Source organism: Notamacropus eugenii, chromosome 3, assembly GCF_028372415.1.
Source record: "Notamacropus eugenii isolate mMacEug1 chromosome 3, mMacEug1.pri_v2, whole genome shotgun sequence".
Lineage (NCBI taxonomy): Eukaryota > Metazoa > Chordata > Mammalia > Diprotodontia > Macropodidae > Notamacropus > Notamacropus eugenii.
Genome location: NC_092874.1, coordinates 210,591,215 through 210,607,164, shown reverse-complemented (window position 1 = coordinate 210,607,164; position 15,950 = coordinate 210,591,215). Strand labels below are relative to the sequence as shown.

The window sequence follows — 15,950 nt, the reverse complement described above, 5'->3', positions numbered from 1 at the left end:
TCGGGTTGTTGGAATGTTAGGCTGGAATGTTTTTCTTTCTTACTAACCAGCTCTAACTGACCCCCTTTTCTTTATAATGGTCTTACTAAGGTACAAACCCCCACAGGCACCTGCATTGTGGAACTGGAAGGTCAAGATTCTTAATATTGAAAGATAAGACCATTAAGGATGATAGATCTGACCAGTTGCTCTCTTTGAACCTTGGGAAGCTAGGTAGAGCATACAAAGCTGGATATGAAAAGATTTTTTTTTTCTTTTAACTGTTTTTCCTAAGGAGATATGTATAGCTTTCTGTTTTGGTAGCTCATAGGACTGTCCATCCTTGGAAGTCTTGCAAAGTAAGTATATTTTGCAATAGGTGTGGAAGTAGGAGAAAGACATCAGAAGATAGTATGATTTTCCCTTTTTCTTAGTATATTTCCCTGACTCCAAGGTCTCCTTATGGTCCCCCATAAACCCCATGCTCTCTTCCTGCGATAGGACTTTTGTTTATGCCAGAGATTAAGTTCTTTCTTCACTATAACATCTACCCTACTTTGATCTCTCTCTTCAATAAACTACAGATATTGTCCCTACCAGAGAAGCAGCTGAAGTAGTGGAAGGAATTTTGGATACAAATTCAAAAGGCTTTTTGTTTCAAATTCTGCTTAAGACTAGGAGCCTCAACTTTCTAAATTGTAGAAGAGGAGTAACAGAATTGTTCTAAGAAAGTACTTTGTAAATGTAGTTGATATATGCTTTGAGGATCCTTATTTCAATTCCCATCTTCACAGATGAGTTTTTAGGTCCTAGATCAGGGCTACCTGTCTCCCTCTCAGGGTTCAAAGGCTTCTTTTAACTCCATGGTTATTCTCTAAAGTCATCAACTTTATTCCCCACTGGTGTACTCCTCCCAAGATTATCATTTAAGAATCATTTTAGTCAGCTGGCTTCATTTAAGTACCTTTCAGAAAAGGGTATTTACTTTTAGAAAAGGGGTGATTCAGTAAGAATAATTGATATTCCCACCTCAGAGGTCTGTGACACACTTTTCTACAAGCACATATAGGGTCTGGGGAAAAGTGGGCTCAATCAGAGAGTAAATATAGCAAAGGGATAACTCATAGCTGCTGATTGCTGGAAGTCCTCTTTCATTCCTAGGGTGCTCAAGAAATTTCCTGTAAGCATGGTGTAGCTCCTTCATTGGGCTCCTTGTGGAACCAAAGTAGACACTGCCATCAGATGCTTCAGGGTTGCCACTAGGACACTGATCCTTGGGATCCTTCAAGGGAAAGTGTTTGGGAAGGACACCTAGATGGAGGCAGTTTTTTCTCAGAAGTATGCTGAAATGCTGTCTCTCCAGGCTCAGCTCTCTTTTAGAACTTCATGATTCCAGCTATTTTGATGCTCAACAAATCCTTCAACAAATTAGAACAGACTTTTCGGTCATTTCACTTCATCCAATAGCTTCCAAAGACTTTTCATACTGGCTTCTGATTGAGATCAACTAATTAATTAAGCATGTTATCACTTACATTAAATGGGATGGGGTGCCTAGCTTGATTTATTCAATCACCTTATCTTTATATAAATCTTAAAGTAATATTTAAATATGAATTATTATTACAACTTAATCCACTACTTCATTATATATGTTCTTGATTTCTCATTGTTTCATATAAGTCTTCTTATTCCTATGGTGTAGGAAAATAAAAGAGTAAAATCTTACTATGTTGTAGGGGTGACATTAGGAAAAGCACTCTGGACTGAAAGCTGATGTGGAAAAAGTGATGGAAATCTGGTTTCAAATCCTAACTCTTAATATTGTGGCTGCTGCACGTGCAGCAGCTTCTTGGAAGCACTGGTGAGAGTTGGGTGAAGCAGGTGAACACCAAAGGTGGAAAGAGCCCTGAAAAGGGCTGGCCAGCCATCACACCAAAGGTACTGGTCCTCCCTCAACACACCCTACACCCTGATTTTTTTTTTTTGTACATATTAAGAGTTAGCACTGAAGTCCTTGCTCCAGCTGAACTGCCAAGCATTCAAACTATGCTTCAGAGAGTGCAACTCCAATGGGCTGGCCATGGTGTTCCAATGCAAAATGTACACTTACCAAAAAGACTATTTTATGGAGAACTCACGTGGGGCAGGCAATCATATGGTGGTCAGAAGAAGCAATACAAGGACACCCTCAAGGTCTCTCTCAAGAACTTTGGATTTGACTGTACAACATGGGAGATATTGGCATAGGACTGCTCAGCATGGCATGCCCACATAAGAAAAGGTGCTGTGCTCTTTGAGCAAAGAAGAATTGAGATAGCACAAAGTAAAAATAGGATGTGCAAATTTGGAGTATCCCCCCCAAATATTCCCAAGGACTATCTGTGTCCAACCTGTAGGAGAGCATTCCGAGCTCAGATTGGTCTGATCAGCTAACGGACGCACTGAAACTTCACTTTATCATGGTGATGTCATTTTGGTCCTCTTCGAGAACGAAGGACAACAACCAACCAATAAAAAAAGTCACTGTATGACTTTGGGCAAGTAATTTCATCTCCTTTGGTCTTAGTTTTCTCATTTATAAAATGCTGGGATTTTCAAAGGCCATTTTTCACTAAAATCTTAAGCTATGATATATTTTAAGTGTTATGAAGCTTCGCGAAAGTTAGCTATTCTGTTTTGACTTCCTGCCTGATTCCATTGCAACACATCTTAGAATCAGGAATCATTTGAATACATACAGAAGCTGTACAGCCTTGCCCTTTTATTCTTTTTCAAGATCACGAACACACATAAGTTGGGCTGGGAGTTGGGAAACTTTTTTTCCCTGACAGTCTGATTCATAATTTTAACAGAGTCATTTTGAGACACAACTACTTATTCAAGTATTACAACATTGAGGTCTAGAATATCTGGTTCTAGATGACATTGTGCTAGAGGACACTGTATAATCACTTGATTTCTAGCAAACTTAACCAATGAGTATCTGGTCAGAAGCATTACAGTTTTATCTAATTTCTGAGCAAACTCAATATAAAGATTATCACCTCGAATATCTTAGTCAAAAAATATATGCATTCCCCAAAATAAGGGCCAGATGCAATAAATGTAATCTGAATTTGAAGGGATAAGTTATCAAGAACAATTCTTTTTTTTTTTTTTTTTTTTTTTTAGAAATAACCTATTCTTTATCTTTCTTGGATAGTGTTAATGCAGTTCTGTCTGATGAAGAAGCGTGCGGCTCAAGATATTTCCCAATGCTGGAATTAAGTGTTCTTCTCCACTTTGTGTGAACAGCTGTTCTTTAGGATGACTTTTAAAGTTATGTCTAGTTTCCATTTGGTTTGATACACTTGACCTAATACATTAAAGATTTTCTCATTGTACACTCAACTGATAGAGTATTTATGTACCCAGAAGTCTGAAGGCTTATGATCTACCACTATTTCTGGTAGAGCCCAGCTATATACTTCACTTTACATTCCTGTCTGTAGTCTTATTCGGATCACCTTGCCTTTATTGCATGTACTTTTCCACCTCCTCCCTACCACATCTAGTTTTTGTTAAGTCATGTTTGCCCATTTGAAGTTTTCTTGGCAAAGATTCTAGAGTGGTTTGCCATTTTCTTCTCCAGCTCATTTTATGGATGAGGAAACTGAGACAAATGGGATTATGTGACTTGCCCAGGGTCACATAGTTAATGTCTGAGGCCAGATTTGAACTTAGGAGGATGGGTCTTCCTGACTTCAGGGTCCATCACTTTTTTCACTGGGCCACCTAGCTGTCTCTATCCAATCTTTGCTAGAAATCAAGTGATTATATACTGTCCTCTATCAAATCTATTCTGCCATTGCTCCTAGAAGGAATATATCAGTCTACTTCCCCATGGCCCCACTTAATCATCCCTGGAACCAAAGTGCTTCTCTCTGGTCACAACTCTCATATGCGTAATGTCTTCCTCATTAGACTAGAAATTCCTTATGTGTAGGAAATGTCTGTGCTTCTGTTGTATCCATAGCAGTTGGCACTATGCTTGGTACATGGAAAAGGCTTCATAAAATTATTTTCATTCACCCATTCTTTCATTTCATTCACATGGAAACAAACATAAGGCTAGGTGTTGGGTGCCGTAGTTTCTAGAGATGTTTTATTCCAGATACCTATATGCCCTCAGATTCTTAAACCCTTTGTATCTCAATTTTCTAATGTATAAAAATGTGGCTAATAATTAATATCTTCTCCATCTAAAGGTACTTGTTTTTAATTGAAAAAATGTGGTAATAACAAAGAGACAACTGGTTTCCAGAGCTAGGAAAAAAAGCCTCAGCACTGGAATAGAGAGGACTTTACAATCTCTATAGGGAGACCCACTCCAGTGCCAGAACAGTAACTTCACAGGACACACTATATTTAGTTCTTCAGAGTTTCAAACAGCTAGAAACAAACATAACACAAAAGTAGTAGGCCAATATATTGTCGTATAAATTGACATAAAAAGTATGTATCACAATCATTCTAAGATGCAAGTTCAAATTCAATACGTTTTTTTTTCATCTTGTTGTTTCTCCAGGATTTCCAGCCACCTAACTCATCACTATAGAAGTATGAAAGTATGTAAGGTCATTTTAGGATTGAATCTTAGGCTAGCCCTCCAAGCCATAAGATTCTCTACCTCCTTTTGTGATGAAGTAATAAAAATGATCTAATTTGACTAGGAGTAAGTATAGGATACAGGGGTGGACAAAAACAGAGTCATAGGAGACAGGTAATCAATTAAAGTGAGGTGGAGTTACAAAAAGCATTTTTAAAATTTAAAAGGGGTGATATAAATTCAATCAATATTCAACTAATATTTGTTAAAAAAAAAACCTGCTCTGCACAAATTTATGGCTTCTAGACCTGGATAACAGGGTGTCTCAGGTCTTACTGATGTCGAACTAAAACATTTGGGGCACCTTGTGTTAATTGATCTGATATGCTTTCTCCAAATTTATTTTCTTTAGTGCCATTTTAAATTCCTGTGTAAGTACCTCAGGGACTGTAACGTTCAAGTCTTAAGTGTGATGGTTCCACTGCCTTTGATGGAGAAAATAGTTTGTTGTAATAACTTTTGCAAATCTTTTCCATTTCTCTATTTTCATTCTTGAATGTCCTTGGGATGACTTTGCTTAATTGTATGTCCTGCCAAGCCTTCTTTAGACTGGGTTGACTCTCTACTGCTTCCCTCTGCTTTATGAAATTACACCATTCATAATTATCATCCTTCTTCAGAAGATTTTACAGATGATTTTATATTCTAATCCAGTGCTACCTTTAGCAGCCATCTATCCCTACTTGGCAAGGAAGTAAAATGTTTGCTAAGTTGTTTTCTGGAGTCTTCTGGCCTCCTTTTTGTGGCAATTAGTTTACATGGCTTTAACATCTGGAAGGAATAGTTATACTAGGTGTCAATGTTGTTGTGAATTTCCCTTTTTTTCACTATGGATAGGGATAAGGACTATATCTGTAATTTCACTGGTAGAAGGAACTCCTAAATAATGAAATCGCTTCTACCTGTTTAGGCTAGAATTCTCTGCAATTTATAGTCTTAGAGAGCTACCTAGAATACCAACAGATTAAAGGCCTTGACCAGGATCACACAGTGTTGGAGATGGGACTTGAACCCAGATCTTCTGTCTTCGAGACCCAGCATTCTGCCAACTTCTTCTCAGTTGTTTAATTCAGAGTTAAATCTACTTAATTGCACACCACATCTTTTTCTCACTACTATTCTTTCTTACAAGGTTTGAATTTAGTTCTGATGCTGATTTAGCAATAGCTCCTTTATCTATGATAGGTCTTATCCCAGTTGTTACAATGTAGTCAATTTCATTTTTTTGTGTGATGTTAATTGGTTATCTCCTTTCATAATTATGAATTTATCTATATTTATAAATATTTTACTCTTTATAAGCTAGTCTTCTCTATTAAAGAATAAATTCCTCAAAGTCAACAATCAGTCAACAATCATTTATTAAGTACTTAATGAGTTCCAGGCATTGTGATAGGCAAAGATTGAAGAGGGTGGTACGTTGCAGGAAAGAATGCTGAACCTGGAGTCAAGACGTGTTTAGATTCTGGCTCTCTGCCCACTGTGTGATGGTGAACAAGTCACGTAATTTATCTAAGCCTTAGTTTCCACATCTGTATGATGGCGATAATACCTTCACCACCTACCTCATAGATTTGCCAGGAAAGTGCTATATAAAGTGTCAGGTAATCTTTTTCCTGTAACTTAGAGCCCAAGAACATTGAAACTAGCTATTCCAAAAGCACCAAATAAGTATTTGGTATTTATTAAATGTTTTCCAGTTGAACTACCCCTTTGTTTTGATGTTCACTGTTTGCTATATAAGGTGTAAAGTCACACTAAAGAAAAATAGGGATACTATCTCTTTGGCTTTCTTATTTTGGATTGTCTGGCTTGTCATAAAAGAAGCCTTTGCAATTCTATGCCCTGTGTTGCTTCTCTATGACAATGAAATTCTTGAAGTCTATTTTTTTCCTCCATACAAAAAATAAATGGGGTAAAACAGCTATCAGTGATATCCTTAAGATCATGTTTTTTTATTGGCAAAAATTTTATTTTTATCAAAACATTTCTTTAGCTTCTAAAGATTTGAGTGTTTCTTCACAACAAACCTGTGAGACTCATAGTGAAAGCTGTATTATCCTCAATTTACATATGATGAAATCAATATACAAAAAAAAGCCAAGTGAATTTTCCATGGCCACATAGCTGGCATGTCAGAGCTAGGATTCATATGCAGGTATTCTGACTCAAAGACCAGTCTTCATTCCACTATAACATGCTGCCTCTGAGGATTATAGGATTTAGATTTGGAATAAACCTTAGAGATTATCTAGTCCAATGCCTTCTAAGTAATTATATTCATTTCTCGTGAAGCTGCACCCTGAACCTCTCCATTATGTCCCAGCAACCTCTTCATCCTGGAAGATCCCCTTTTATCCTAAAATTCTCACCTCAGAAGAACCTTCTTCCCAGAGGCCTCTCCTTCTGATTGGAGTTTGTTTAAGGAGAGTGCTGGACAGGCAGCCATGGCTTCATTTCTTTAGGGGCCATTCTTGGGACTTCTCTATTTGCCTACCCCCATCAAGGTACTTTACTCTTTCCCCATATCCCATCCCACTTTCATCTTCCTTTTATATGTTGTCTTCCCCCATTAGAACATATGTTCCTTAAGGGTCAGGGCTGCCTTCCCTTTTTTTCCTATTTGTACACTTAGCACACTGCCTGACACATAAGAAGCACTTAACAAATGCTTGTTGACCACTAACTTTAATTTTAAAAAAAAGTGACCATTATTAAATACCTTTCTGGGTGGTGTGTGAGCCCCAAACATTTAAACATAATGTCAATTTGTCTTTTGAAGTTAACATTCTAAGCTGCACAAATATATAAATGACATAGAAAAAATTAAATGACACAAAATGCTATACTCTTCCTCTTGGTTTTGTGGGCACCAATATACCACTTGGGCCATCCATCTGTTATCCCTTACTCTTCTTTTCATTATTGACCCACCTAATTTTTCCATCACACATTTCCTGGATTGGTATTTTCTCTCCTAATCATAAGATCACAGATTTAGAAGTAGGAAGAATTTAGAGGCTATCTAGTTCAACCTCCTTGTTTAAAAAATGAGAGATCTATTAATAAATAGCAGAGCTACAATTTGAGTCCAGGGCCTCTGTTTCTAAATCTAGCCTCTTTTTCTATTGTACTACTACTTCACATTTTGTTCAGGTCACTTTTGGTAATATGTTGAAGCCTATGTGTCTCTTTTTTGGTCACCCACAGATGACTGATGATGGCCTAGAATGTAGTAGAAAAGGGGCTGCTACGTAGCTCAGTTCATAGAGCACCAGCCCTGGAACCAGAAGGACCTGAGTTCAAATGTGGCCTCAGACAGTTACTGGCTGTGTGACCCTGGGCAAGTCACTCACCTCCTATTGCCTCCAAACAAAATAAATAGGATGTACTGGAAAACCTCGGTCTTTTTAAGGTAAGGTCTTTCTCAGGTCTCAATTTGTTTGAGGTAATACCCATTCAGTGATTATGGGGTTGGTAAGAACTGATCCAAAAGATGGCCTAGTTTGTCATCACAAAAAAATCAGCCTAAAAGGAGGAGACTCAGAGTTTCTAGCCAGAACAGAAAATAATTGCTGTTTATACTCACTTCTAGCCATCAAAACCTACACAATAAGCAAGAGGGTTGGGCTGGACCTATTATTGGCCAATCAATGAAAGCCAGAGTGATTTATTTGGGTTTAAAGGAGTAATCAAGAAGCTCCATTTGAATCACAATGGGCTTTTTGCAAGGCCTGCTTTTTCACAGCTATATTTCAAGACATCATAAATGAAAACTACATGAGACAAAGAGTTACTTGTCCCAACTTTTTGAAAAAAATGATAAATGGGAAGGAAAATCTCGCCCCCAAATCCCAAGATAACAAGTTCATGGAAAAGACACACAAAACATCTAACTTTGCAGGAGAAAGTACTAATTATTGGGGGAACCAGGAAGGACCTTATGCAGAAAGTGAGGCCTGAGCTGAGTCTTAAAGGAAGTTTGCTGAGGGAGAGCTTTCTTACTCTGTGCAACAGCACAGAGATGGGAGATGGGAGATGGGAGTATCATGTATGAGGGACACCAAATAAGGCAGTGGAACTCTGGAATGTATGGAGAAAATAATGTGTAAAAAGACTAGAAAAGTAGAACGGGACAAGTTTGTAAAGAGCTTTAAATGCTAGATAGAAGAATTTCTATTTGATCCTAATGGGGATAAGGAATCACTGGAGTTTGCTGAGTTAGGGGGATAACATGGTCAGACCTGTGCTACAGGAAATGTGTGGTAAATACACTGCAGTGGGGAGAAACTTGAGGCAGGAAGACCAATTAGGAGGTTATTACAATAGTCTAAGCAAGTGGTAATGACAGGCTGAAATGAAGAGAAGTGACTGTGAGAGATATTATAGAGGAAGAAACGACAATATTTGGCAACTTACTGTCTGGACATATTGGAGAGAGTAAGAATGAAGATTTAAGGATAGCAACTGAGGTTGTGAACCTGGGTGCCTGGAGTAGAGAGCCCATGCCAAAGCCTTGAGTGATGGAGACTGAGGAGTAGTCAAGCAGGTAGGAGAACTAAAAGATCAGTGTTACAAAAACACACAGAGAAAGATAACATCCAAGAGTAGATGGTAATCAGCAGTTTCAAATGTAATACGTAAAAATGCAAGTTCTATCACAGAATAGCTTGGGATCATTGAAAGTGCTGCAAATTTACCAAATCTAATCTATCTTCCTCCTTTACTTACTCAATACTGGGTCCAGAATTGGGAGAACCTAGATGAGAAATGAATAGGACGAGAACATTTGAAGGGTTATACTGCATCCCTGTAGATTATCCATGTAGATGGATATGTTGAAATATTAAAGTATAGTAAATGCCAGTTTTATGCTGTTTATAAAAAGTGTTTATCTTTCTCTGTGGATGTCAAATGCGTTTGTAATGCACAAAGGCAACACTTATTCCATGATCTTACTTTTGACTTTCCAAAAATACTGATGTATTAAATGAACACATTTACACACGCACACACGCACACACACACACACACGAATACATTCGATTCTGATATTTTTTTTCACTTAGAAATCAGATGCAGATGATATTTAAAAAACTGCAAGAACCATTTTGGACATTATATTTCAGTCCTAAGCACTAATTTTATATTACCAGCTGTTTTTCCAAGGTTCAAGGATTTTGTATAAACACTTGAATCATTTGAGGGACATTTAATGAGTTCCTTTATTTCAGTAAAATAATTTGTTTGCCAATTCATTATCCATGGCTGCTGAGAGATATGTTCACTGATTTCTGTAGTTTCTTGTACTGAGTTCTTCATCATACTCTGAAATTTGACTATTCTGTATTGAAATCTGAGCATTTTTTCCTTTTTTCTCAGTGGAGAGACAGTCTGCTGTATTAGAAAGCATGATGGACCTGGATCCAAATCCTGCTTCTGACACTGTGACCATGGGCAAGTCACTCAACCTCTCTGAGCCTCAATTTTCTCATTTACAAAATGAGCATAAAAACATTTAAAGTACCACCTCATTGGGTTGTTGTAAGACTGAAATAATGTACATAAAAAGTCTATTATTACTAGGGTATTTCTGGGGTTATTATAGGATTTAAAGATGGAAGGGACCTTTTGTCTTGTTTAGTTCTGTCCAACTCTTCCTGGGGGGTTTTCTTGGTAAAGACACTGAAGTGGTTTGCCATTTCCTTCTCCAGCTCATTTTAGAGATGAGGAAACCAGTGTGAACTGACTTGCCCAGGGTCACAGACAGCCAGTAAGTGTCCGAGATTAGATTTGAACTCAGGAAGATAATCTTCCTGACTTCAGGGGCCAGTTCTCTACCTACTGTGCTACCAAGCTGCCCTGAAGGGACCTTACAGAGTCTAATAAAAAGATAATCCTTTTATTATCAGAGACTGAGAAAGATTGCATTGCTGTGAAAATTCATTCACTCCATTCAAGAAACATAGATTAGGTACCTATCATGTGTAAGGATGTATAGGATACAAAGCTACAGAGATACTTTTTCTCTGGCCTTGCTAGCTATCTTGCTGTCTAGATCAGAGGACATGTCCTCTAGGTCTTAACACTTTCAGCTCCAGAACTCCTGCTTTGATCCAACTCCTCTCCTACATTCTGATTAGTTAATGCCTTATGTGACTTGCTGTATTTTGGCTAGCTCCAGCCATACTTCATTTTTATCCCCAGCTATCTTCTTGCCAGCTGCCTCATACACCTCCATCTTATCCTTTTCCAGTACTGTAACTTTAATCAAATCAGTTCCGTTATTCCTACTGGAAAGGGCGTCAACTTACTCCCTTATGGCTTTACTCACTCTCCTTGTGACTTTCCAAAACAAAACATCCCCCTGGCCACCACCCTTACATATGTGTATATGTGTAATCTCTCTCAGATAGGATGTAAACTCCTTATTGACAAAGATTGATTTGTTTTTGCATTTATATACTTAACACAGTAGTAAGTACTTAATATGTTGCTTTTTTCCATTTATGTGTTAATGCTGTTTCTGCCATAAGGGAACTTAAAAGTCTAGTGTAACAGGGGTTTGAGAACTTGGAATCTCTAGTTCACTGGGACAGTGTTCCCCTTTTAGGACTGAGAAGCAACTTGGAGCAGGAAGGCAGAAATGCATTATGCCCCAGAGTTCTTAGAGACAAAACTGGGTTCCTACCCTGATGGGAAACAGGATCTAGTAACTACTGATAGACTCTCTTGGGAGAGTATAAGATATTAAGGATATGACACAAAGTGAGATTGCTAAATTTGCATCTTAGATTTTACCTTGATTTTGCACAGTGTAAATAAACTTCCCCCAGGTCCATGGCATCTTACAAGTCAAATCAGGATTAGGTCTCATCTTTCCTGATGGTAGTCACTTTATTGGAGAAGCTGGGACCTCCTCTTTAAGAGCCAGTCAGTGATGGCTAAGGGACCCAGGATCTCTAGCCCTCTTGAATCCACAAGGTTGCTTTCTTGGCTGACACTGAAGATCCTAAGAAACGAAGCAGAAAACAGGGGTGGGGAAGGGGGTGACACTCGGAGCCTCAGACTCAACTGTTGTTATTGAGACCCCTTGCTCTTAGCTGCCACATGCTTGAAGTTTCCATTTCTGCCAAGGTAGGAGAAAGAGAACTAGTTGCCTCCTCCACCCCTCATGGGAAAGGGTGGGGTGACCGAACTACTTGCCACATATTGAGTAGAACGAAAAGAAAGGAAGAGGGTGGATCATTCCCTTTAAAGGTGCACTGAGTCATTACCTCTTCCTGCTTCAAGGCCATATAGAGTTGATTTCTTAAAATGCAAAGTCTTCCAGTACTGAGCCACAGAAGTTCTCAAAGTTGCTAGGGGAGCTCTACAGCCTTTGAAGGCTCCCTAGGGTGCAACCCCTGCTACACTTGCTTTGACAGTTTTCTCTGTCAAGACAAATAAGAAAGTGTCTCACTTCTTTTTGTAAGCAGTTCTCGAAAGTGCAAGGAACATTTTATTATTTTATGACTCTACATACATAAAAATTCCTTCCCTCTCTGCTCCAGGACTTTTTTCTTATTATCATTTTGCAAAGAGAAAAGCTATCAGACCAATTATTATAATTGTTGGGAATTCAGATTATTAAGTAGCTTCTGATGCAGGCTAAGAACAAATTTTTGGTTTCTCTTCAAAGGGGGAAAGAATAGATGAAAAGCTAAGTATCTGCATGAGAGATCCGTTTTTATGGTCACTGTGTAACATGTGCTGAACACTCAAAAACAACTTACAGGAAAACAAAAGGGAGTATGTTTCATACTTTTCATGCCATTGAACAAAAAGCAATAAGATAGGAATTAGAAAAACTTATCCATATCACAAAAATGTTGCCCTTAAAACTTGTTTTTGTAATATCCTGGAGCGAAAATCCCTTTTTAGTCATTTTGTTGTTCTTACTAAAGCACTGAAAGTAATTTTATTTTGAGCTGTTTGGATAAAAAGGGTATGCTTTTCTTCCTCACCTCATTAAAATTTTTTTTCCTCAAATGCTCCTATCACCTTCTTCTTTCTTTTAAAAATAAGATTCACTTTCTTTAAAAAAGAAACCATAACATGGTTTAATTGCTTTGTTCATCCTTCTCAGGGGCTCCTTACTATTACTTTATACTGATATTCAAGGCCTACCACAATCTGCCCCCACCTACCTTTTTTATATCTCTAACTAAACTGCTAAACAACACTACAGCCAATCTGTGATTTCCCTTCACTTGCACTGTGCTTCCTCACCCCTATAACTTTCCCAGCTCTTTTCTCCTACCAAGGCAGACTGATCGGATGTGTCATGGCTTACCTTTTCATTTGTTCAAAGTACCATGACACCCTTCTCCCCATCCCCCATTTCTTTTCCCAAAGCTAAGCCTATTCCCCAAGAAAATTACATTTTTGGCTTTGCTAGTCACTTCTGGATCTTTCTTTGCCTGAGGCCAGAAACCAGCAGTAGAGTTTTATTATCATTAACATACCTGCAATTCCTGTTCCCTAAAAGGAAGACATGTATAAATATGGTATGGAACTGAGATCCTTACTCAGGTACAACTCCCACTGCCTTGGCTGAAGTCACTGGGACTTCTGCCCAAGGCGGACCGCTGCGTGCCAGCCCCAGGGAACGCCAGGTGGTCTTCCAAGGCTTCTGCGGTCCCCTCCTCGCAGGGACCCCCTGGGAAGTCTAACCTCCCCCCCAAATCTCGGTTTTGGTTTTGTTCTGAGCTCTGCATAAAACACAAATGGCTAGCTCCTATATCTCATGATGTCATGCTAGGCGTGCTTCTCCTGCGGTGTTCGGACAAAAATGTTGCTGTCCTAGGGAATTCTGACAGACAGAAAATAAATGGAGAGGCAAGGGTATTATGAAAGGGTAGGAGAAAAAGCTCCATTATTTTCCTGTTTGAAACCTGAGCTCCTTGGTACAGGAAATTACCGTGGGGAGAGTTAGTTACTTAGTCCTCCATGCCAATCCGCAACTGCCCCGCGACTTTGTTAGTTATCTGCACACGGAAAGGTGAATTGCTTTGAACGCTGCCAGGGCAGCGGCGGAACTTTAACGAACGCTCGCATTCCGAGCAGATCAGGAAAATCTGCACCATGCATCGCCTTTTCCGCTCCCTTCCCCAGGCCCGGGAAAGCGCCACTCTCGGCTCCCGGGCGGTCACTCGCTACGGCAGGGGCAGGCCTCACAGCACCGCCGGCCGCAGAGAACCCAGGCTGGCTCCAGAGAAGCGAAGGCTTCCTGGCGCAGAAGCACGCCAGCCGCGGGCGCGAACAGGCCGGGGCGGGGCGAGAAAGAGGAGCGGGGCAGGGGCGGAAGGGCTGGGGCGTTGGAGGGGTGGGTGGGGCCTGCGGGCGGCCGGGCCAAGACTTCGAAAAATTTCCACTCCGGGTGGCAGTTCCAGCGGCGGGCCCCCCCGCCTGCTTTCCGCGAGTTCATGTGATCGGTGACTCAGTCGGCACCGCCTTCTTGCGTCTGGCGGCAGGCGGAGGGAGGGGAAGCGAGCGTGCGCAGAACCTACGCTGGCAATGGGTGGTGGCGGAGCCGTTTGCCGCAGCTGCCGCCCGTTGCAGACGGCTCTCTAGCTTCTGCCCTGGGACAGGCCGCTAAGGCCTCGGCTGCCATGCGCGCCAGCTCCTGCGGGGAGAGAGCACGTGACCAGGAAAGCCTAGAGGGACCCGCAAGGTCAGAAGGCGATTGTCCCCGGTGGGGGGGGCTCGTAGCCTGAGATGCCCAATTCGGGCGGAGGCCCCTGAGCCGGAAGAGCTCCGGAACGAGCCACCAGCAGTGACGCGCAGCCGTGCCGCGGTGCTTTGGGCTGCTGCGGTAGTCTGCGCCGGGCCGGCCTGCGACCGGAGAGAGGCGGAGCCTGGGCAGGCATTCGGATGGACAGGCCGCAGGCGGCCGGACCTGGTCCTCGGAGTGCTTGGTCCTAGAGTGCGGACGGTCGGAAGCCACTCCCGGATCCCCGCAGGAAGTGCCTTGAAGGGACCGCAGAGGTGGAATTGGACCCGAAAGACGGCCTTAGCTTGTGTTTCCAAACGCATTAAGAATTTTAAAATCGAGATAATTGATCCATTTAATCCATTTACTTTAGTCCTAATTTCTCCAACCCCTCGCACAGAACACGACCGCTCTAGCAAAACGACAAATTGTTGATTTTTTGCTTCCCTTGTTCTACTACCAAAAGTCCTGAAATTTAGTTTTTTAAACATAATTTAATTAGAAAGTAAAGAACATGTTCAATTCACTGCCCCCACCCATCTGTTCTTATCTGACAAATTAGAATATTTGTATATAGAATATTAGAATATTTAGAATAATTGGAATCATTAGCTTAAAAAATTTACCTTCTCAAAAAAAGTGTCGTGAACTGAACTGTATACTGAACCAAGTGACCCTAAATTTGGGTTACTGTCATAGCCCACGTGACCAGTCCTTACAATGCCATGTCCCAAGTCCAGGTTCTCATCCCCATTGGCCAGCATTATAGCCAGAAGGCCTCTCTGGGTGGCCAGAGGATGCAGTGTTGGGAAGGTCAGAGTTAAAGTCCAGCCTCAGACACTTCCTAGCTGTGTGACCCTGAGCCTGCCATGTAACCCTTGTGTACCTCAGTTTCCTCATCTGTAAAATGGGAATACTAACTGCACCTACCTCCCAGGGTTGTTGAGGTTCAAATAAAAGAATAATTGTAAAGTACTTAGCACAATGCCTGGCACGGTACTTGTTGTAAGTACTATATAAATATTATCTCATTATTATTATTAGTTTTCTGGTTGGTGTCTCTTGAACCAGGTCTTCCTTTCTACAATCCATCGTCGATGTAGCTGCTAAATTGATATTTCTAAAGAACAGGCCAGACAGTATCATTCCTTTGCTCAAGGAATTTTAGTGGCTCTCCATTGCTATTAGGATCAACTATGAAGTCTTCTATTTTGCATTTAAAAGCCTTCATAATTTGGTTCCAGCCTACTGTTTCTGGACTGATTACATGTTACTTTCTCCATGCTCCATCCATACATGCTGTTCTCCACATGAAACATCCCATTTCCTTTCTCTATGTCTTTGCACAGGCTGTTACCTCCCATGCCTGAAGTTCTCTCCCATTTGACCCTGTCCACTTGAACCTTTATTACCCTGTGTGATGTTTAAAAAGCTCAAGAGACGTAATTTTTGGGTAATTAATCACTGTATTAATAATGCTAGCATATTAACAATAAAATAGGTCACTGACACTCTGGAATGCTGACGAGGAATCATGGAGCCTCGCAGTTGATAAGCCCTTGGAAG

General features: G+C 40.5%; 1 protein-coding gene across 4 annotated transcripts; it reads right to left on the bottom strand.

Moving 5' to 3' along the window:
- Window positions 1–9,841: 9,841 nt before the first annotated feature.
- Window positions 9,842–15,353, bottom strand: LOC140533900 (uncharacterized). Of its 4 annotated transcripts, XR_011977097.1 has the most exons (3): window positions 13,593–14,175; window positions 11,908–12,063; window positions 9,842–11,642 (listed from the first exon to the last, which is right to left on the bottom strand). XR_011977097.1 is itself a non-coding variant. In XM_072654244.1 (2 exons), exon 1 carries the CDS (start codon window positions 14,873–14,875, stop codon window positions 14,267–14,269), a length of 609 nt encoding a protein of 202 aa, XP_072510345.1. In that variant the 5' UTR covers window positions 14,876–15,353; the 3' UTR covers window positions 9,842–11,642; window positions 13,138–14,266. The 4 variants fall into 4 exon arrangements, 2 of the variants coding, with proteins under 2 accessions (XP_072510345.1, XP_072510346.1); XR_011977096.1 differs by lacking the exon at window positions 11,908–12,063; XM_072654244.1 differs by lacking the exon at window positions 11,908–12,063 and having other exon boundaries at window positions 13,138–15,353.
- Between the last annotated feature and the right edge of the window lie 597 nt (window positions 15,354–15,950).